General features: G+C 39.2%; 2 protein-coding genes across 7 annotated transcripts in view; both read right to left on the reverse strand.

The window, feature by feature from the left end:
• The window catches only part of LOC110502263 (myopalladin), a 48,647-nt gene extending 43,291 nt beyond the window's left edge, over window positions 1-5,356 (reverse strand). For 4 of the 5 annotated variants that reach the window (XR_016490849.1, XM_036959989.2, XM_036959987.2 and 1 more), the window contains exons 1-2: window positions 3,172-3,355; window positions 1,625-2,923 (exon numbers count right to left, since the gene is read on the reverse strand). Coding sequence is in view for 4 of the 5 variants with exons in the window: in XM_036959989.2 (XP_036815884.2) it covers window positions 1,625-2,923; window positions 3,172-3,227 (1,355 nt within the window). In the remaining variant the exon portion in view is untranslated. Of the gene's footprint in view, window positions 1-1,624; window positions 2,924-3,171; window positions 3,356-4,485 lie in introns of those variants that run through there. The other variant, XM_090216518.1, reaches the window with a different exon arrangement.
• Window positions 5,357-5,361: 5 nt separating this feature from the next.
• Window positions 5,362-22,838, reverse strand: LOC110502262 (CDK2-associated and cullin domain-containing protein 1). 2 transcript variants are annotated; one of them, XM_021580163.3, is made up of 9 exons: window positions 22,305-22,838; window positions 13,932-14,058; window positions 11,967-12,069; window positions 11,705-11,800; window positions 7,929-8,031; window positions 7,719-7,808; window positions 7,324-7,462; window positions 7,084-7,127; window positions 5,362-6,952 (listed from the first exon to the last, which is right to left on the reverse strand). In XM_021580163.3, exons 1-8 carry the CDS (start codon window positions 22,624-22,626, stop codon window positions 7,085-7,087), a joined length of 1,023 nt encoding a protein of 340 aa, XP_021435838.2. In that variant the 5' UTR covers window positions 22,627-22,838; the 3' UTR covers window positions 5,362-6,952; window position 7,084. The 2 variants fall into 2 exon arrangements, 1 of the variants encoding a protein (XP_021435838.2); XR_016490850.1 differs by having other exon boundaries at window positions 5,768-6,952; window positions 7,929-10,905.
• Between the last annotated feature and the right edge of the window lie 98 nt (window positions 22,839-22,936).

Genomic DNA, 22,936 nt, shown 5'->3' on the forward strand with positions numbered 1-22,936 from the left:
CCTTCTTTTCACTGTCATTTAGGTTACCACTGTAGAGTAACTACAATGTTTTTGATCCATCCTCAGGTTTCTCCCATCACAGCCATTCAATTCTAACTGGTTTAAAATCACCATTGGCATCATGTTGAAATCCGGTTTACTTCCTCTCTGTCAACTGAGTTATGAAGGGCGCCTGTATCTTTGTAGTGACTGTGTGTATACTTCACCATGCTCAAAAGGATATTAAAATGTTCACCCATCTACCAATATGTGCCCTACTTTGCGAGGCAATTAATAACCTCCCTGTTCTTTGTCGTTGAATCTGTGCTTGAAATTCACTGCTTGACTGAAGGACCTTACAGATAATTGTATGTGTGGAGTACAGAGATGGGGTAGTCATCCAAAAAGCATGTTAAACACCATTATTGCACACAGAGTTAGTCCATGCAACTGATTATCTGACTTGTTAAGCACATTTTTACTCCTGAAGTTATTTAGGTGTGCCATAACGAGGAGTTGAATACTTAGTGACTCAAGACATTTCTCCTTTTCATTTTTTATTAATTAGTAAACATTTCTAAAAACAGAATTTCACTTTGACATTATGGGGTATTGTGTGTAGATCTGTGACACAAAAACAACATTTTATAAATTTTAAATGCAGGCTATAGCACAACAAAATCTGCACCTAAGTATCGTGATAATATCGTATTGTGAGGTCCCTGGCAATTCCCAGCCCTACTAGCTACAGTAGCTACACTCACAGCTGACAGTCCCTATTTAAAAAAAAATATTTATCAACTCCAAGTGGAAATTCCCATACCCAATTTGTGAGTATGTACAAGTAACCTTCGTCATTCTTCTTAGGTGAAACCTAAACGTGTTTTCACTATAGGACAGTAAATTACATCAAAATAGTGGCGGCAACTTCCTCTGTGGGGGCCCTTTAAAAGCCCAATGCAGCCATTGTTATTTCAATATTATTTATGGGTAGCAATTAAGTACCTTACTGTAATAGACTTCCATTAAAATGGGCAAAAGTAACTTTTTAGCAAAAAAAACTATTTCTCAAGCAAGAATTTTGCTAGGACTGTCCGAGTGGCCTGAGTGGGGAGGCGAAAACTGAAAACTGGCTGTTATTGGCAGACAGGTTTGGAACTCTCTTTAATATTGGTCTATTAACCAATTGACTGCATGGTGATGTCATTATGGAAAGCCGAAACCCTTGCCTATGCACACCTGCTGATTATAAGGTCCTGTGTAGATTGAATTTTCAACAAGCAACTATCAGGAATTAACACTGATCAAATGTTTCATCAGCTGTTGTATAATATGATACAAAACTTTGAAATTTGACTGCACTGGGCCTTTAAGCTGACTTTAGCCACTGTAACTCACGTAGTTTTTTTAGATAGGATTAGCTAAAGTTAGCAGTGGCTATTTAAATACATTTTAACTACGGATCACAGTTTCTCTTTGCCCCATAAACTTCTTTCAGACGAAGTGTAAAAGTCGAGGTATGTGTATAAAAAAAAAAGAAAAAAAAAGAATAAAAAGGGAAGATATCCTTTAAATTAAGAAGATATGAAACTTTGGCTACCTAAACACTAACATTCAGTGAGGTTGACCGTTTGGTTATCCTTACCGGACTTCGGGCATGGGGAGTCCTCGAACAATGCAGTCCAGCTGTACCTTGCTGCCCTCCAGCACCTCCCTGCTTTTCAGTTTTTGGATGAAGTGAGGGGGCTCACAGATGGGGTCGGCTGTGTACACCCCGGGGGTGATCTCCACCAGGGCAGGGCTTTCAGCTTCATCATACTGCTCCTCAGTAGTCCTCCAGTCCTGCATGGGGAAGTAAGCATGCCCAAACCCTGGATCCATGCCCAAACCCTGGACTTCTGATGGCTGAATGCTGAAAGGATTAGTAGGTCTCTCCATTTCCGTTTCGAAGTCTTGGAGAAGAATGGTTCGTTCCCTGTTGTCTGCATTCAGGGAGTAAACACTCCCATCCACTTGACCCTTGTTGGCTCTGCTCCTATGAGTTTTGCATGATCTGGGCTGTATCCTTTTAGAGCTGTTAGTCTTGAACAGAGAGGAGAGCTCCTCGATGAAGTCTGCTGCCTTGTTGAGGAACTCCTTCTTGGACTGGGTCCCCAGGCCGTACTCTGGAGTGTTCATCCCCCTAGCCCCTGGCCTCTTAAAGTCCTCAAAAGCCTCCCTGGCCACCCAGTTGTTCATTGTAATGTCCTGGATGATGGACGGTGGGAACGTCTGTCTGTCTGTCCTCATTCCATTGTCCTGGATGGACGGTGGGTACAACTCTCTGTCAGTCCTTGTGTCGTTGTCCTGGATGGACGGTGGGTACAACTCTCTGTCTGTCCTCGTGTCGTTGTCCTGGATGGATGGTTGGGACAGTGGATATTTCTGTCTGTCGGTCCTTATTGCGTTGTCCTGAATGGACAGTTGGGATGGCTGATATATCTGTTTGTCTATCCTTATCACATTGTCCGGTATGGACAGAGGTGAGAATGACCGTCTCTCTGCGAAGAATGTCACATGTGTTGGTAGGGGTTCTTTTAATTCCAGGTCAGGCTGGGTGTCGGGAGTGTTGGATGCAGTGGAGGTGACAGAAGGGGTGACCGGGACCTTGAACTCTGTCCTCTCCTCGCAGGCCTCGTGTCCGATAGCCTGACAGGCCAGGTTGACACTCTTATCCAGTTCTTCCTGGCTCAGGAAGGCTGAGAGGTCTGGGAACTGGGGTTGGGGCTTGTCCTGCCCCGCGGAGTCCTCCGCCTTGCCTTTGAGGGGCACGTAGACCAGGTGCCGCAAGGAGTCGGAACGGCTCATGCCGCTGTGTCTCTGGTGTGACCTCGCTTCGGCCAAGTAGTTCTCTCTCAAGAGCTGAGACAATGATGTAGGCTGGTTCACATTGTTCTCTTGCATGCTGTTGGGAAATAAGAGGGTTTCAAACTTTAACTTGATTGTGACTCATTTTAGTGTGCCAGTGCATAATGTATTCCCCCCTGTGAAAATTCATAATTACACTTCCATTTAAATTTGTTCAGACATGAATCATTTAGAAACTTATAATAAATCAATGTTTCTACATTCATTGAATATTTGACAGAAAGAATGCAATCTGTGTTCCACTTGTGGCTCACAATAAATTCCTATTTTAGCATTCGTTATTACCTTGCTTTTCCCAATCTTCTGTCTTTCAATTGCAATGAAAATGCACAGTATACCATGCACAAATACCACTCCCCCAAAAACTGTCTTTCTTTGGAATCGGTTTGTTGGGCTCAACATTCGTTGATCATAATTCTCCCACAAAATCAGCAAGCAGCCACATGGCTTGGAATAAGGGCACAGTAACAAACCTGACGAGTGAGAGCAACTGCTCAATATGACTAATTGTTTCAATGACATACAAAATATATTGTTTCCATATTCATTACCCCCCCCCCCCCCCCCCAAAAGAAAAATAAAGAAAAGACTCTAGAGTATCATTCCATTTGAATAATAGTAAAAGCCTGACAATGCAGATGCAAAACCACAATGCATTCAATACGACTTAAAAACAGTACTCCATTTTAATTTCAAAACATCTTAAACTCCGTGGCCCCAGACAGAGATTAGTTTCATGCATGAACCTTGGATCAGGCCCAACTTTTCAGTGCATTTAAGATATGTTTCTTTCATCATGTCCAGCCTTTAAATAGCTTTTTGGCTCTGAGTAGTTATTGAATCCAGAAATGGGATATGGTACACAGATGCTACTGACACTCAAATCTGTGCAATTAAGAGAGGCAGCAATGCCCTTCTAATAGACCTGCAGCTGCTGTATACACGAATCCTTTGCAAACAGCTTCCAAGCCCCCCCAAGTCATATCTAATTATAGTAAGGGCTCAGTTTACAAGAAGAAAAAAAAAGTCCTCCTGGTCTTCTGTGCACTCAACAAGGATTTGATCACCTACCAAAACTCAAATGACACATACAAATCATTTTGTGTGAGTTTATGAAGGTGATACTGAACACTTAGAAAAACACTGTCACCCCCCTCACAGACTGGAAATATAGACCCTGGCTTAAATCAGCAGCACTACCTACCCAGGTTCATGGTAGAATTAATAAGATGCATAAGTCACTTCAAATTCAATGATATAAGCCCATGCTTGACCAATGAAGTAGGTTTATGTCAGACTTGCTGAGTTTACTGTACTCACCAATTAATACGTTGGGCAGCATGTAGCCTCGTGGTTAGAGAGTTGGGCCAGTAACCAAAAGGCTGCTGGATCAAATCCCTGAGCTGACAAGATAATAATTCTGCCCCTGAACAAGGCAGTAAACCCACTGCTAGGCTGTCATTGTAAATAAGAATTTGTTTTTAACTGACTTGCCTAGTTAAATAAAGGTTTTAAAATATATATATATAAATATGCAGTTGATGTATGAACCCAAATGAGGGTCAATGAACAAGAGGTAATTGGGGTTGGGTGTTTTACCTTCAAATAAACCCCAGCGGGCCCCGGCTGGAGCTGGCGGTAAATCCTCGGAGTGCACCTGTGCTCAAAGAGAGGGGATTCCAGTCTTCCAGTGGTGGCCACCTGGGAAAATGTGGACACGGGGCAACTGGCCCAGATGGATTCCCAATTTACTGCACAGAGTTAGCCTTGGAGTTTACTGGAAAATATGGAGGCAAGTAGCTAGGGCAACCTGACACCAGTAAAAGTAGTGACATTTGTCAGCACACTAGTCGCAAGTTATTTTGGGGTGACCAGGACCATGTGCCTGAGTGGCATCCCAGTTCATTGGCCAGTGGGGGCGTTCTGGGAAGGGATTCCTCCTCCGGAAGAGAAGCACCGGTCAAAGCACGACCACTCCACTGAATTAGAAGCCCCTTGTTGAGCCTCCACTAGGGTTAACAGCAGATTACTGGTGATGATTAACAGCACTGTAAGTGCTCTCTGTGAACTAGCTGAAGGGGAATTATCATAGAGCCCTGTCAAATATATTGACTAATGATTATATACACATACTGCGTCATTCAACTAAGACATGCAAGCACAAATTTATCAGCATTAATAAACAAAAACAAAGATCAAGCATTGTTCAAGGGAACACTGAAATAAAGGCATGCTGCTGGACCTCTTCTTTGATACTAACACAGTAAATACTACTTAATGAATGCAACAATTACCTGCACCTGAGTGTCTTGTGTTGTGGGTGTTGATTTTCTCCATTTCAATGCATTGTTTAAGCTCGTCAGTGAAAAGCCTTTATTCACAGTACTAATTAACTTTCGAAGAGAAACTCTACTCTGCCCACAAGATCCTACTGCTGCCATCAACCCCCAGTGATTCCACAGGTGATAATATACATCCTTTTCAAGATTTGTTTATTGAAAGTAAAACTGTACATAAGACAATGAGCGTGCCATCTCCAACATCTTCAAAGATGAGCATCACATTACACTTAAAACAGTGCAAAGAGCTGTATCAAATACTTCCATTTTAACATAAACCACATGTAACAAAGGTAAATCTGTGACAGTAACTACCGTACATTGATCATTACCACAATGAGACTGGATCGGTTTACATCATCAGGAACTGGAGAGAACACAGGGATGATTTTAATTAACTCCACCTACATCATTTGACATAATTATTGTAAACAAATTCACAACAGTTTCAAAAATGTATCCTAATCAATTGGCTCAGTGACTTGGTACAATGGGTAAGCTAATGCAGATACAGCAGCAACATGGGGAGACTGACACCATCATTTCTGGAGTCACAATGCAATTATTTTTTTATTTTTTTTTAGAACAGGGAATAAGAACATTGTGAATCATCTTTGGCATGCTTGGTAAATACGATCTGGTTCAAAAACAAAGGCAATTAAATATAAATGTTGTAGAAAATAGACCTTTAAACAATTACCGACATAACCTATTCAGTTATAACCAAAACTTTAGGCCGTCATTGTAAATAAGAATGTGTTAATTGACTTGCCTAGTTAAATTCAATTAAAAATACTCCTATTTTGTATGCTAACAAGCTTTGTTGCCGTTTCATACCCATTGAGAAAGAAATTGTTATACAGGACATATTTTATCCTGTAAGTTCCAGATAAACCATTGCTTAAAGCCTAAACATCAAAAATAGAATGAAATGCATACCTAATTGGGTATGTGCCACTGTAGAACTTTCTTAAATTCAAGAGGAAATGTTCCCACTTCCCAGACCCTAGTCTTTCATTACAGACGTTAACATATCTGACTGATACAAAGTGACACAATTTGTTCCTATCCATACAACTGTCAATATTAATTACACAGACCAGACAGACAAAAATCAAGTGTTCTATACAACAACAGATGAGGAATAGCAGCAGACTGTCATAGTTACAGAATCAGATCAATCAGACCAATAACAGATCAGGGAGGTCCAGGTTAGAGTTATGTTCATTAGGCACAAAGTGGAAGAAAACGGACAAACAGAGGAACCACCTGTATTTGTCCAATCAGAAACACTCCAATTGTTTTCCACTGTAATTCATGTTTTCCGCGGCATATCCTAATGAACATGACCCATAATTGACACAGTATGTGGTCAAACTGGGAATCATGCCCCATCCACCTGGTTAATGGCAACTTGAATATCCCAACAAAGCAGAGCAGAAGGCACACTTTAATGGAGAAAATAAGAACAAATACATTAAACTACATAATACCTTAACAATAAAGAAGATGGATTCATCACCAAAAGCTGACAGAATCATTATGCACCATTATGAATTCACTGTGCTTTTCAAAAAAGAGGCAAAGAAAGCAGTGTCCACTATGACTCTTGCGGGTCAAAAACGAGCCCATGCTTATGCTCACCCACTGCACTCAGCATCAGAGAATCTTAATCGTTCAGTGTTTTGTGAATTTGGGTTGAGCCAGGTCGAAGACTGTCTGAGCACCTGCAAAAAACAACAAAACAGCTATTCATATTTTTGTACATATTTTTCAATAGGCCAATTATAAGTCATATGCAAATTAAGTGACATTTTTCTATTCAAAAGCAAGCAATGTATGTATGCATCATCCTTACTCTATGCAGACTCCTCGCTGGCTCTCTTGCGAGACTGGTCACCTCTGCAAAATAAAAGGAAGCATCGTCAAAAACCAGGGTTGTGTTCATTAGGCACAAAACACAAGAAAACGGTCCAAAACGGGGATGTACAATCTGAACTTGTCTAATAAGAAACGCTCACTAACGTTTTCCTAAAGGACACTACCCTGGTGGAAGTATTATTATTATTTTTGCTCAACTCTGCCTTATAACACTCACCTGGGAAAGCCATTCTGAGAGAGCTCCATTTGTAGTTTCTGGTCATGAGCAGCATAGTCAGAGAGCTGGGATTCCACTGTCGGCGGGTTGATTTGAGGAATGAATCCAGAGAAGAGAGCTGGGGCTAAATGTGCCCAATCTGAAACAGGTAGCCAATAGTCATTATAATGGATGTCATAACACATACAGGGCAGGTGTTTTATAGTGAATGTTTACCTCTCCAACTTCAAGTCGAAGTAGTGCAAATCAGAGTAATCTATATTTCTCATAGCTTTGATTAGTGCTACACTCGTGTTTGACAGTTACATTAGTTAAACATTTCACTAGTGGATGTAACTATTTAGGTAGCAGCATGTCTTGTGGAATCTTTTTAAAAGACAGAAAGGAAAGGGCACCTGGCCGAAGAGTATACAGGCCTTTCACGACACTGGCCATTGTTGAAGGTCTGACTTGAAAAGGCATGGAATGGGCTTCGAGGAGAAGAGCTAAAGGAAAACAGAAGAAAATAAAATAATAATTAAGACATCAACACAATTTTACAAGATGAATAATAAGCTAGATATTTTGGGTTTGGCCTGCACAGTTGACCAGTCCACTGTACTCACGTATCAGCGTGTTCACATGTTTTTCTGCAACATGATCAGTAAAAAGCTTCATGAGATCTTCTCGCAGGTGCCGGTTTAGCTTCGTTTCAATGTAGAATTTATTCTTAGAAATGAAGAAGAAAAAATGCTTGTATGTAGGGTTGCACATTTTGGGGAAGTGGAGGTAGAAACTTTAGAAACGGGAAAATATGGGAATGGGAATGTGGGAAAATATGGGAATGAAAATGAATGCTGTTTAAATGTAGATGTTTTTTGCATTGGATATATTTACCATATCATATGGGAGACAAACATAAACCTTTTTACCTTTATCATAAGTAGACAATGGCAAATTATTCAAGATTTCCAATAGAAATTTTAAAAAACTATTTAGTTACGAATTGAACTTTAATTAAATTAGTTGACTCTTCACATGGGATGATTTCACTGAACAACAAAAGAAAGAGAATACTGAATGATCCACTGCATCTCCCAAAAACATTCTCAGACCCACTGGCTCCAGGTCATCTACAGGTCCATGCTAGGTAAAGCTCCGCCTTATCTCAGTTCACTGGTCACGATGGCAACACCCACCCGTAGCACGCGCTCCAGCAGGTGTATCTCACTGAACATCCCTAAAGCCAACACCTAATTTGTCCGCCTTTTGTTCCAGTTCTCTGCTGCCTGTGGAACTGGAACGAATTGCAAAAATCGCTGAAGTTGGAGATTTTTATCTCCCTCACCAATTTCAAACATCTGCTATCTGAGCAGCTAACCGATCGCTGCAGCTGTACATAGTCTATCGATAAATAGCCCACCCAATTTTACCTACCTCATCCCCATACTGTTTTTATGTATTTACTTTTCTGCTCTTTTGCACACCAATATCTCTACCTGTACATGACCATCTGATCATTTATCACTCCAGTGTTAATCTGCAAAATTGTAATTATTCGCCTACCTCCTCATGCCTTTCGCACACAATGTATATAGACTTTTTTGTCCTTCTGTGTTATTGACTTGTTAATTGTTTAATCCAACTCTGTGTTGTCTGTTCACACTGCTATGCTTTATCTTGGCCAGGTCGCAGTTGCAAATGAGAACTTGTTCTCAACTAGCCTACCTGGTTAAATAAAGGTAAAATTAAAAAAAAATTAAAAAATAAAAACATACATCTGTAAAATGATAGTCCAGAAACTAAAGCATTGGTTGTCTTCCTCTCAGGCTTCCATGTCTTCTCCCTGGACCTCCTCAATGTCCACCTCTTGAAAATCAGATTGAGGGCTCATCTACTCTGTCACTTTCCAACCTTGTTAGGACGGCTCGTTGTCAGGCTCAAAAAGCCTCATATTTGCCCGGATGGCCACCAATGCTTCAACCCTTTTATTGGTCAGCCTGTTGCATGCTTTGGTGTGTGTTCCCTAACAGGGACCAATTGCGCTCTGATGCGGCTGATGTTGGTAGAATTTGGAGGTTGATTTCGGCAACAGGGGAAAGAGGCTCAGATCCACAAAGTCCCTTCCACCAGGTGGCTGATGAGATATGTTGGCATGACTGCCATATTGCAATGCCCTTGCTTGGAAGTGTACTGTACTTCGCCAGACTGCCAAGAACCATGCCCTTATCCAGGCCAAGGTGGCGAGACACGGTAGTGAGGACACCATAGGCCTGGTTGATCTCAGCACCAGAAAGGATGTTCTTGCAAGCATACTTGGGGTCAAACATGTACACTGCGGCGTGTATGGGCTTCAGGTAGAAGTCTTCACGCATTTTTAAATGTATTTCAGAATTGCAGTTTCCTCTGCTTGGAGCAACAGTGAAGTGGGCAGGGAGGTACGGATTTCTTCTCTTACATCTGCAAGCAGAGTCTGAACATCAGACAGGATGGCATTGTCTCCCTCAATCCGTGCAATGGCTAGTGCTATAGGTTTCAAGCTACTTACCACTCCCTCCCAAAATACATAATCCAGGAGGATCCTCGGCAGACTGATATGGCCATTTCTTGGAGAGACTCCTTCTCCTCCAGGAGACTTTCAAACATGATGACAACACCACCCCAATGGGTGATGCTGGGCAGCTTCAATGTGGTGCTCTTATTCATCTCACTTGGTGAGGTAGATTGCTGCTATAACTTGATGACCCTCCATATACCTAACCCTTTCCTTGGCTCTCTCGTAGAGTGTATCCATTGTTTTCAGTGCCATGGTATCCTGGAGGAGCAGATTCAATGCATGAGCAGCACAACCAATGGGTGTGATGTGAGGGTAGGACTCCTCCATTTTAGACCAAGCAGCCTTCATGTTCACAGCATTGTCTGTCACTAGTGCAAATACCTTCTGTAGTCCAAGGTCATTGATGACTGCCTTCAGCTCATCTGCAATGTAGGGACCGGTGTGTCTGTTGTCCCTTGTGTCTGTGCTCTTGTAGAATACTGGTTGAGGGGACGAGATTATGTAGTTAATCCTTGCCCACAAACAATCGACCACCCATCAGAGATGATTGCAATACAGTCTGCTTTCTCTATAATTTGCTTGACCTTCACTTGAACTCTGTTGAACTCTGCATCCAGCAAATGCGTAGATAAAGCATGTCTGGTTGGAGCGGTGTATGCTGGGCAAAGAACATTCATAAATCTTTTCCAACAGACATTGCCTGTGAGCATCATAGGTGAACCAGTTGCATACACAGCTCTCTTTCTCTGACTACGTTCCTCCATTGAGTCAAAAAAACTTCTGATTCCAGGAGGACCATGAGCTGTTGCTATCGATAAGGTGTCCGATTCATCATTTTCACCTTGAATAGAAGTAGAGGGACTTTTGTCAGAGGTTGCTTGTTGTGAGCCATGAGGGAACTTTATGCACTTGGCCAGATGATTCTGCACCTTTGTTGCATTCTTCACATATGATTTGGCACAGTATTTGCAATGGTACATGGCTTTCCTTCTACATTAGCTGCAGTGAAATGTCTCTACAAATCAGATAGTGCCCGTTGCATTTTCCTGTAAAGATTAGAAAAAATGGAGTAAAAATTCATTTAAAAAACAACTACAATTCCATGTACAGGTAAATAGTTAAGCAGTTAGACTAAACAACTCCTTTGTAAGATACCCGTTTTAAAATTAAACGTATGGAAACAGGTGAATTAACACTCCCCAGTTAGCAGGCTGAAGCAAGCTAAAACCCACATGGTAGCAAAAACTAACTAGCAGAAATTGTTAAGTTAGAAATGATTTATACACACTTTGCAGTAGGCTACTATTTACAAGTTAACAAAGAAATCATGTCATATAAAATAGAATCACCCCACCCAGTATTTTAATCAAAACTTACCAGAAAGCATGTAGTCCTTGGCTCAGACAGTGTAGTAGTGTGGGCTCAATAGCATTTAATTAGTGTGCAAGATCTTGAGAATCAAGATCCATGTGATGTGATGGAAGAATGCACTGTGCATGCAGAGGGTTGCAATTCCATTGAATTGGGGATAGTTTAACCAAAAAATGCCACAAGACCTAGAATTGCCTTGTGTATCCCACAAAAAAGTTTCACTGTTATAAGCAAATTTTTTGATGAATTTAAGCTAAATTCCCGGGCTTAACTTCATGGAAAATGTCCAGAAAAATTCGGCAAATTTACCTGGAAAGTTTCTGACCCTTTGCAACCCTACTTGTATGAAAGGAGTATATGATTAAGGTCTGCCCTGAGTATTGACGGAGTAGGCTTTATCTATCTGGGAAACAGGCCCAAAAAGATTTAATGGAAGGAATATTCAAAGGATGAGCACTTCATCAGGATACATACCATGTAGATGAATACAGGAACTATGCATTGAAGAGCATCTGTGTACTGAGTCAGAGCAATGTTAAAATGCTCAATGAAATTCCCTGGTGGAACAATCTGAAAAAAGATAATAAATTATCAGTGTTAATTTACTTTTCAGGTATTTACACAACAACAAAAAATGCAATGAAAGGGGCATACAATCTGTACAATAAGAAACACTCGTTTTTGTTTTCCATTATTGTAAATCTTTGAACAAGACCCAGGTTCTGTTTTCACTTACTTGTAAATCAGATGAGACTTGTTGAAGATGGGTAGTAATCTTCAGCATCAAGTCTTTGTACAGTAGCTCTGAGTGCTGTTGACAAACACACTTGTACACATAACTGAAAAAGGGAAAAGAAAATTACCATTAAAACTTTAACAAATGTGACCGGCCGGCTCGATCTTATGAGCAAAATTTGAAATGGTGTTTTTTACATTGGATAAAAGTAGCAACTCTAGAAATTGGTTTATCATACAATACAGTTGAGGAACAATGGGAAAGTAATTCTGCTTTCAAAGTTGATAAACTTGTAACCTCACTTTTGAGAAAATTGCCTTGAATGTTTTGGTACACCTACTGGAGAGCTCTTTTTTGTCTACACCCATTCAGCATCGTTCACACCCTCTAAAGCCTTAGCTCCACTCATCTCTTTAAGGATTCACATATGAAGCCATGTGCTAAACAAATAAATATTTCAAGACACTCGTAAACGCAGAGCGTTGTCATATTGTCAGTTCGTAAATTCAGAGCGTTCAGAGAGCACACTGGATGTTCTGGCCGAGGAGTAGGGTTGATCTGAGCGTTCTGACCTAACAGCAGCATTCAAGCACCCAAGCTAATTGGCTAACGTTGGCTAGCTACTTCCAAACACAAATGAGAGAACAGCTACTCTGACCATTTTACTTACCCTAGCAGAGCTGGTTAGCCTGTTTTTATGTTATCCAGAGCATTGATAACTGCAACTGTACTGCTGACAATTTAAAATCAGGCTTTTTTTTGCCAATGTTTACTGACACCGGACATATTCAACGGGTGTTGAGTGTACGTAAATCTGTCAGTTATTCTGCGCTCTGGCACACTCAGACGAGAGTGCTCTGAAATCGGAGTAGATAGCCAGAGCGAATTTACCAGCTGTGTCTATCGACAGTTGACGCAGTGACATCATTAACATTCTATTGAAATGGTTACTTGCATAGTGGAGTCTTTTGTTTAGACATTTAGCTTGCTAGCTAAACAATGAACCATAATCCCAACTCCTAATGTCACTACCCTGTATGAATCTGCATGTAGCTAACCAACCAGGTTCAATGTTAGCTAGCTAACATTAGGCTATAACTAGCAATGTAAATGGCTCTGCGATACAAATAATAACAATAACTACACAGAACATACACAATGTTAGGTAGTGAGCCATCCAGCTAACATTAGCTAGCTAGCTAACAGTTCACTAACTTGAAATTAAAAGACTTAGAAATGTGTCATATCTGAAAATGTAGCTAGCAAGACTATTTTACCGGCATACATTGATGGACGCTTCTCCCTCTCTGTCAAGGATGCTATGGTTGCCCTTAGTTTGAATCCGGGGACAGACATTTTATATATCTGCATATTTGAAATCAAATGCCAGAATTTTCTCCATCTCCTTAGCTATCACTCTAATTCCAAAACATGGTCCTCCAGAAAGTAGAAAGCAACACTTATGCAGTTCTGCTACGTGATATTTTATTTTATTTTAAAGCTGAGTTAGAAAGAATTACCTACATATACTGACCAGCTCATGTTATAGACAGAAGCATACTACAAGGCAGAACAGTCCAAAACTCATCTCTCGGCATGTCCAGCCCACTCATTATCTTAGCCAGTCATGGCTAGTGGGAAGGTTTCCGTCTTTTTCTGTGGCTAATCTAACTAGGCCTGTAATTTAACAATTGTATTTGTATTTACAGATGGCATACATGTTTGTTATTAAGGCACATGAAAGTTCACATGTTCTACAAGGCATTTTTTTTAAACTACATTTACGTTCAAATGACTTTCCTGTGAAGTAGTGATACGCGACATATGCCTAGTTTCCTGAAACGAGTCACAAATGGCAATATCTCCCCTCAGAATTCTCACACATAAGTAGTACAGCAGTTCCATGTCTTAATTTCTTTCAAAGCTACATAAGATATCAATACAGTCAGACAGTTTGTGTCTCACCTGTATATCTGCTCATATGAAATGGAGATGTGGTCCATGGGGTTTTGTATCAGCAGGTGGTCAATGGCTTTCTCCAGGTTCGGCCAGTATGTGGTTCTATAGTCCTCTTCGGTCATTGCATTCATTACTGAACCACAAAATGACAAAGATTAGGTTATTTTCATAACAACACGAGCCCTAGCTCTGCCCTGCCCTGACATGACAATAAAATGAATTCCAAACAAGGACTGTCCGACTGAACAGTACAAGGGTCATTAGCTAAGGAATGCTCAACTTTGTTCTCCATATATCGAGGATGAGTTGAGCTTTAATAACTGGTTGTGGGATTTGATAGCAACAACATTTAGTCAAATTCAGCCAATTCCTCTAAAAATGTCAAATCTGAAAACGCTTCAGCAGGGTGCTGAAATTCATACTTCTAATAAAAACATATTTAATACAACCACCAAATTTTTCCTCATTTGTGTTGCTCAGCGCATGTGCCAATTTAGCTGAGGAACCCTTAACTCCTTTGTCTTATATTTAGGCGGAGATGAGTTTTAATTACTGGTCACAGGATTTTGCTAGCAACAACTTTGAGTCATCAGTTGATTCTTGTAAAAATGTCAATTCTGAACACACTTCGCTGTACCTATCTTTGTCCTGTACAACTGCAGTGCTTCCACAGTGTGGTGAAATTCTAAATTCTAAAAAACTTTTATCGAATACAACCACCGAATGTCTCCTCTTGCTAGTACTACGTAAGCCGAGATTCAATTGGGTCTGTGCAATCCGGTATCCTTGGGACGTCTCTACCCTAAACCTAACTTTAACCCGTACCTTAACATTAACCATAACCCTTACCGTAACCACTTAAACTTCAATGGGGTAGGGACATCAAGGATCCCGGATAGCACGGACCCAATTGAATCTCAACAAGGAAAAAGTTGGTGGTTGTATTCGCTAAAAGTTTTTATTAAAACTAGGGATTTCTGCACCATGAGGAAGGACCACAGTTGTACAGGTCAAATATAGGTAAAGATAAGAATTTACTGATGGTGACTCAATGTTGTTGCTAGCAAATCCTCTGACCAGTTATTGAAACTCAACTAAGCCTCTATATAAGATAACGGAGTTGAGGGTTACTATTTTTTAAACTAAATACCACAAACTCATGTCGGGAAAAGAAAAAGGCGAAACTAATCTACGCCCGTTCTGATTAAAAACCTTAGGGCATCTAGCCTCGGGGGATGCCTTGCTTGACCACACCCTCCTTCCTTGCTCCTGGCCTGCCCCTTCCACCAATCCAATTGTTTCTTATGGACAGAAAAGAGCAGAAGCTCTGAGTTGTCCGATCAGGTCCATTGTCCACTGAGCGGTTCCTCAGCTAGTGCCAATTGAATCTCATCGTACGAGCAACACAAATTAGGAAAAAGTCAGTGGTTGTATTCAACAAAAGTTTATTAAAGTATGAATTTCAGCTCCCAGTACAGACCACAGTTCTTCAGGTCAATCATAGGTAAGCATTATCAGAATTTACAAGTACTGACTGAAGGTTTCTATTGCCCCAGGTTTATTCGACAAAAGCAATGTGGCAAAAAATGTATTTGCAACATGTGTAATTGAAATGGCAGATATAGGAGACATTTTCTAAAGACAAACAACATTTTATCCATGGGACAGGGGTGTTTTTTCTAACTTACTTTATTGTGAAAAATGATGGAAACTGTTTTTCTAATAAATGATGATTGCCGAATACTTTTCAAGGTACACGGGGCACATGACGTAACTATAAGCTCTACTCCACATTTAAAGATGCACTATGAAGAGGTGCCAAGATGGCGGCTTGAACAGACGCTTTTTTACCGAGCTCCATACCAAACTTCAGAAAGATTGTGAAAAAAACAAGTTTACAGTCATTACTATTACTGTTCTTATTTGTTCAAGATTTAAGACCTTTCCTGTGACTGCAAAAATAATTTGATCATTTATTTTCGGCATGTCCAAGCAAAGTTGTGACAAAAAAAGAAAGGAAGAAGTTAGCCGTTCTATTGCTAATCAACAAGAGAGAAACGTGTTTATAGGCAACTGCCATAACTACGCTTGGCCTATGGATAATATCATGCTTTCGAATGCTGTTGGAGATTACGAATTCCCCTCTTTACCGGTTACTCCGTGCAAGCCTCCACCCTCCAAAAAACCCAACATGCACTCTGACATCGTGGCTACCCTCTCCTTACTCATCAACTCAAGGTCTGACACCATTGAGAAAAATTGTAGGCGAGAACAGCATGGTTATCGAAGGCTTGAAAAAGACTGGAGTTCGCATGTGGTGAAATCAAGGATGTGAAAATGAAAGTGGCAAAAGTTGAAAAAAGTGTGGAAAAGGTGGAAAAGAATAACAATGTCTACCATAGACGTCTCAATGATCTGGAACAATACACAAGAAGATGGAACCTGAGACTCTACGGCTTGCTAGAGGTGGAGAATGAAGATGTGCGTGGAGAGGCTATCCGCATCTGCCAAGAAGTTATGCCTGCAGAGAAGAACAAAGTTGGTGATACCATCGACGTCGTGCATCGCCTCGGCAAGAAGCAACAGCAAAACGATTCAAGACCAAGGGGTATCATCATCCTCTTCACAGACAGATTATACAGGGATGCTGTCTGGAAAGCTGCTAGGAAGAATGCCTTCCTTCAGAGCCATGGTGTGCGTTTCGCCGAGCATCTCAGCCCGGAGGACATAGAAAGAAGGAACAAGTTGTGGCCAACGATCAACATAGCACAAAGTGAGGGAAAGGCTGCTTACTTCGTCAGAGAACGAGGCTTCATCAATGGTTCAGAAATCCATATTCCTCTCTAAAATCTCACCAGATGGTACAGATTGATGGTTTCAGCCATGGTATTCTCATTTTCTTTATATTGCTTACCTAACAAGCATCAGGTGACTATTTTTCATTATACTCAGGTACTTCAATTTATTAGTTTGTTCTTGTATGACCACCATACCTATTTTGTTTACAAACTTAAAAAATAAATACAGCTTTCAGTCTTCTTGGTAAACTAAGATACTGTTTTAAAGGGCATACAGGTCTACTCGGTTATTGTTCTATTGAGTTATTAATACTTAATTCCAAGTGAAAAAGGTCTTAGGAACATGTATATGTAAAACATTTTTTATTCAAATGTTTTATGATCCGTTTTTATATGCACCCTTTTATTTAAATTATTATTTTGTACTTTATTTCTCAGAATAGTTCCTGATTACACTAAAGAGGGTTTTTAGTATCTCTTACTACAAGAACCCTTGGTTTGGTCTTGAACATAATTTTCAGTTGAGTTGAAAGCCGGACAACATCTAGTTCAAAGTTTATGGTTTAAGCTATTTTCACTTTAAGTTGACTTAAATGGTGCAGATCTCGGTTCCTTTGTCTTTGACTCATCCTACTACAGTTTATACTTTTATATAATCTTTGTTGTTTTGTCTAGGTCTATAGTTTCTCTTAATGCTAGGGGTTACGAAACAATGTGAAGCGCAAGGCCTTATTTTTATTTGCTAAACCATTTCGAACAGATTTTTGCTTTTTTCAAGATTCTCACTCAATTTCAGCTGATGCCAACTTCTGGAGGTCGCAGTGGGGCAACAATATTTGGCTTTCCCATGGATCTGAACGTTCCGCTGGTGTCACTACAATGAAAAATACCTTTGGTGGTAATATTCTACACTTGGAATGTGACCCCTTTGGTTACTTTATTTATTATTATTTATTTTTATTTGTCTTTATTTATTTATTTATTGTATTTATTTGTCAATGACATTACGCTCATTACTGTAAACTTCTATGGGTACAACACCAAACATGAGAATGATGAATTGCTTGAATCTATAGATATACTTCATTGGGTATCTACATTTCCCAATTCGTTATTATTGATAGGGGGGGACTTTAAAATTACTATAGATAATTCAACTGATTGGTTGGCCTATCTGGGGACCATCTATCAGAATTTGGGTTTAATACTTTTTATGGAAAAGTTTGATCTTACTGATATATGGAGAGAGAGGTTTCCGGCCGACAGATCATTCACTTGAAGTAACAAAACAGGTTCCAGACAATCCAGAATTGATTTTTGGCTTATATCCAAATGTATTGATAGTGAGTGTGTTACTACAAATATTTGTACTACTCCCCTCACAGACCATAGGGTCATTTACATTGATAAAATATTTACCCCTGATACTAACTTTGGTAGAGCATCCTACTGGAAGCTAAATAGCTCATTATTAAATAATGATATGGTTCAATTTGAGGTTAAAGATCTGCTCTCATAATTTTGGGAAAGGGCTTGTGAAGAAAAATCTTATTGCAAAGAACTGGGAGCTCTTTAATTTGAGGTGTCCAAATACCTTAGAAAATATAGTAGTAATCTTGCTAAGACCAGAAGAGCTGAGGAGGAAAAGGTGATCATTAAGATAACCCCTTTCTCAGAGGTCCCCAGCCGGCCTCTCGGGGGAGGAGAAGATGGAACTAATTGAGTTACAAAATAAACTGGATAATATATATAGATTAAAAGCTTAAAAAATTCATCCTATTTCTTTAGACGTGAGATATTTAACTCTAAAAATAACACTATCCATAAGTTAAACATTGATGGTGTTATTACAGATGACCAAAAATGAATCGCTAAATACTGTAGCAATTTTTACAGAAAATTGTATTGCTCTACATACTGTCAGGAATCCACAGATGTGGTTTTTTAACTCACTGAATAATGTTCACTCTATCAGTGATATAGAATCTAAACAGTGTGATGAACCCATCAAAGTTGAAGAGATTATAGAGTCTATCAAACATCTAAAAAACAATTAATCACCAGGTGTTGATGGAATTACATCAGAATTTTACTAATTATTTTTTGAACAAGTAGCTCCCTTCCTATTTGAAGTATTTTTAGTTTTTAGAGAGTATTAAAAACAATGTTCTCCCTCCTACAATGAGTCAGGGGTTAATAACACTGATACCTAAGCCTAAAAAAGAAGTGCTGCTCATCGATAACTGGCGTCCAATTTGTCTTCTTAATAATGACTATAAGATATTAGCCTTATTACTTGCAAAAATAATTAAAGAAGTCTTGGATGCAATCATTCATGAAACACAGTCTGGCTTCATGAGGAACAGACCTATTTCTAACAATGTCAGACTAGTATTAGACATACTTGACTACTCAGACCTAATAACATATTATTTTTATATTTTTATATAAAGCATTTGACACAGTAGAGCATCAGTTCCTCTTCCACTCCCTTGAGAGACTTGGCTTTGGGGATTTTTTTCTGCAACACTATTAAGACTCTTTATGCAAATATTAACAGCTCTATCAAATTGAAATATGGCACCTCGCCTAGATTTGAGTTAAAGAAAGGAATTAGGCAAGGTTGTCCTAACTCTCGTACATATTTTTTTTAATCATTTTTATTCTTACAAATTCTTTAAATAACAGTCCTGTACAAGGTATTTCCATAGCTGGTAAAGAAATTATTATAAGCCAGCTGGCTGACGATACTACACTTTTTCTGAAAGACGCTAACCAAATTCCCATATCGATCAATGTGATACAATCCTTTTCCAAAGCGTCTGGTCTATATCTTAACATTAAGAAATGTGAACTGTCAACATGGCTGTCAAAGATTGTGTGACATCATCATATTATGGTATTCCAGTAAAAGAAGAACTTACATATTTAGGCATAACCATTACAAAGGATCAGAAGTCTAGAGGCTTACTAAATTTTAACCCTCTTATTAAAAAAAAAAAAACAGAAGAAGCTAAATCAATGGCTATAGAGGGACTTATCTTTAAAAGGTAGAGTCCTAATAACCAAGGCTGAAGGTATCTTTATATCTTGACAGTAAACTAAGCAAGGAGGTAGACCAGATGCTTTTCAACTTTCTGTGGAGAAATCGTACCCATTACATTAGGAAAACTGTTTTAATGACCACTTATGAGAATGGTGGGCTGAAGTTTCTGGACTTTACTACCTTAAATAATACTTTTAAGGTCAATTGGATAAAACCATTTCTAAGAAGACCCACTTCTATCTGGAATTTTATTCCTCTTCATGTCTTCTCTACTTTTGGTGGCCTGAACTTGTTTTGTTGTTTTGCAATTATAATATTGGCAGAGTTCCAGTGAAACGTTCTACTTTTCATCGGCTGGTTTTCTTGTCATGGTCATTAATTTATAAACACAACTTTTCTCCACACAGATATTATATATGGAATAATCAGGATATATTGTATAAAAATACTTCTTTGTTTTAAGAATATTGGTTCCCGAAATAATATCCTATTGGTGAGCCAACTGGTAAATGCAGAGGGTCTTTTACTCAGTTTTAAGGAATTCTTATCACTTTACAAGGTCCCCGTAACACCTAAAGATTTTGCAATTGTTTTAGATGCCATTCCCTCAGGTGTTGCTCTATTATTCAGGAATGTGTCAAGACCTGACTCTCAGAGCCTACCTTCTATTGACCCTGCTGACTCATCAGTAGGAAAGATTTGTTTCTCTTTTGGTCCATTCAACAACAGAGTGATACGATCCTTGTTTCAGCAGGATGTTGTATCTATACCATGTCATGCCTTATTGGAATGGATTTATTGACATCTGTTGGAAAAAAGTTTCAATGTTGCCACACACATACCTATTTGTTAACAAAAATTAAGGAAGTTTCCTTTAAAATTATTCATAAATGTTATCCTGCCAACCATTATATGAAGAAGTTTAAGAAAACAACTCAAATGGCTCCTTTTGTAATGACCACCCAGAAACAGTGTTGCATATTTTTTGGCATTGTATTCATGTAAGAAAACCGTGGCAAGACATCCGTAGATTTATAAATGAACACTTTTATGAAGGTCTTACACTATTGTGGAGAGATGTACTTCCTTGGATTCTTTACCTACGATATGAATAAGCTGAAACATGATGTACTTAATTTCATTATTCTTTTGGCCAAATTTCATATTCACAAATGTAAATTTACAAACAAAAAAACATTTTCTTAACCTACAAAAAGAAATTGAACGGTATTTTAAAAGACAATTAAATACTCTCATAACAAAAAAGCTGTTAGAATTATAAGTGTATGTATGTCCCTTAAGGTCCTTGTGATATTGTACCCTCTAGCTCAATTGTCCATTGTTCATAATCTATATATACTTGTGTTCCCTCATGTACTCTCTGTATTGATTTGTTGTTAATAAAAAATAAAATAAATAAAAAATATTCACTATGAAGAAATCGCTCCGCCATTTCCTGGTTGCTAAAAGTTCCCCTATTTTCAGTTTGTGACAAAACAAGCAAGTACAGTGTAGATAATCATTACACCATCTAAACCACTTAAATATTTTCCCTTTACCAATAATATTGTACTTTCAGCTGGTGTACAAAACTGAAAGTAAAAGAACAAAAACTAAACTTAAGAGGAAGCATATTAATATCTAACATAGAATATATCTACTGCTTCTTAGACATGCTTTCAATGAGAATGACAGATCTATAACACACATTTCTGAGAATTTTGGTCAAATCCCCAAAACATTACATATTGCAAGTTGAATTCTAAATGCCTACTACATGCAAAAGCTACTTTTTCAACTATACAAATAATGTGTATTTGTTGTACAACAATTATCCTGACGCCTAAATTGCTTTTATGGTTGGTTGGCAAGTTTCAACATCCAATTATTTCAAATCTACAGGAGTGCAAGTTTCACCATGGCACGAACCGTGCCGATATGTTAGCGTATGAGAATTTAGAACATGGGAAATATTAGTCAATTAATGCATTCTATCCATGCTCGCTTTCGCGGGATACCCGAGACATGAAACAGATAGGACATACAGGCGGTCGCCAATTTATTATTGCACAATTTGCCTAAACGGATAATGGAAACACTTCAAACACTACATTTTTATTTGATACCTGATTTTTGCGGGGGGGTTTTGTTGTTGGTGTGACGTCATTACGTCTAGCTGTTTTTATCGACAATGTAGTTCAATAGAAACGCACCGTAGCAAGCAATTGGCGCATCTGTTTTCAATATGTCGCCAAATAAATAATAATCACTCGATAAGTTAATGGAAACATACCTAGTGTTGTTGCTAACAAATCTCTTCACCTAATATCAAAACTTCGCCTCGATATGAGGGAGAATGTAGTTGAGCGTTCCTCAGCTAAAAGGTCATATAGTAAGTAGCCAACTTACTCCACTGACGTTTAGGCCAAAGGCAATGCCATGGAATGTTGACCAACTACATGACGAACTACATTCCCATCCCATATCAGTAAGTCAAAAACATGATAAACATTAAACACGATGCGTTCAACTTACGAAACTTTGAGGCGGAGTTCAGGGTCAGTTTCCCTGCGATGGAAGCCGGCGATGCACTGTCAGTCTCGCTGGTCTCACTGTTCACGCTGTTAGAGTCTGAATCCACGAACTTTGAACCACTGCTGGAACTGGAACAAATCTTTGTGTGGTTCTCCTGCGCAGCTACATCTCGCGTGCCCAGAACCGGAAAAATTGGTAGGGTCTGGGGTTCATTTGACAATTCGGTCCTGAGAAAGTGAACTTGTCCACTGGCACGGTTTTCACAGTAGTTATGGTTGTGGTCGTCATTTAGACCAGAACTTTCTTCTTCCATGTCCTCCATGCTTTAGCCTTTCAAGTTGTCTAATGAAAATCTTCATGAATTTGAAGTTTGGTAAGAAGAATTGTGTTTTTAGAGCACCATCGCTTTTGCACCTTGTATACGCTAGCTGCTGTATGGGGAAGTAAATTAAATGTTTTACGACACTTTGCAGCATTTGCTTTTAGGCAGAGCCTTAACTGGCGATCGTCACTAGTTACCACAGCCACAAAGTCAGAAGGCTCACCTACATAAACCAATCAGATGAGCGAGTGTGGTGACGCGTATGCCGGTTTCCGGTTCGTTGGAAACGACCAATGACACAGTTTAAAAT

The sequence above is a fragment of the Oncorhynchus mykiss genome, chromosome 23 (assembly GCF_057628025.1).
Source record: "Oncorhynchus mykiss isolate SJ-2025 chromosome 23, ASM5762802v1, whole genome shotgun sequence".
Taxonomy (NCBI): Eukaryota; Metazoa; Chordata; class Actinopteri; order Salmoniformes; family Salmonidae; genus Oncorhynchus; species Oncorhynchus mykiss.

Coding starts and splice junctions, on each gene's coding strand:
- LOC110502262 (XM_021580163.3), bottom strand. CDS start 22,626: ATGGAGGACATGGAAGAAGAAAGTTCTGGTCTAAATGACGACCACAAC. Junction 12,070..13,931: donor TCATATGAGCAGATATACAG/GTGAGACACAAA, acceptor TCCCTTTTTCAG/TTATGTGTACAAGTGTGTTT. Junction 11,801..11,966: donor AAGTCTCATCTGATTTACAA/GTAAGTGAAAAC, acceptor ATCTTTTTTCAG/ATTGTTCCACCAGGGAATTT.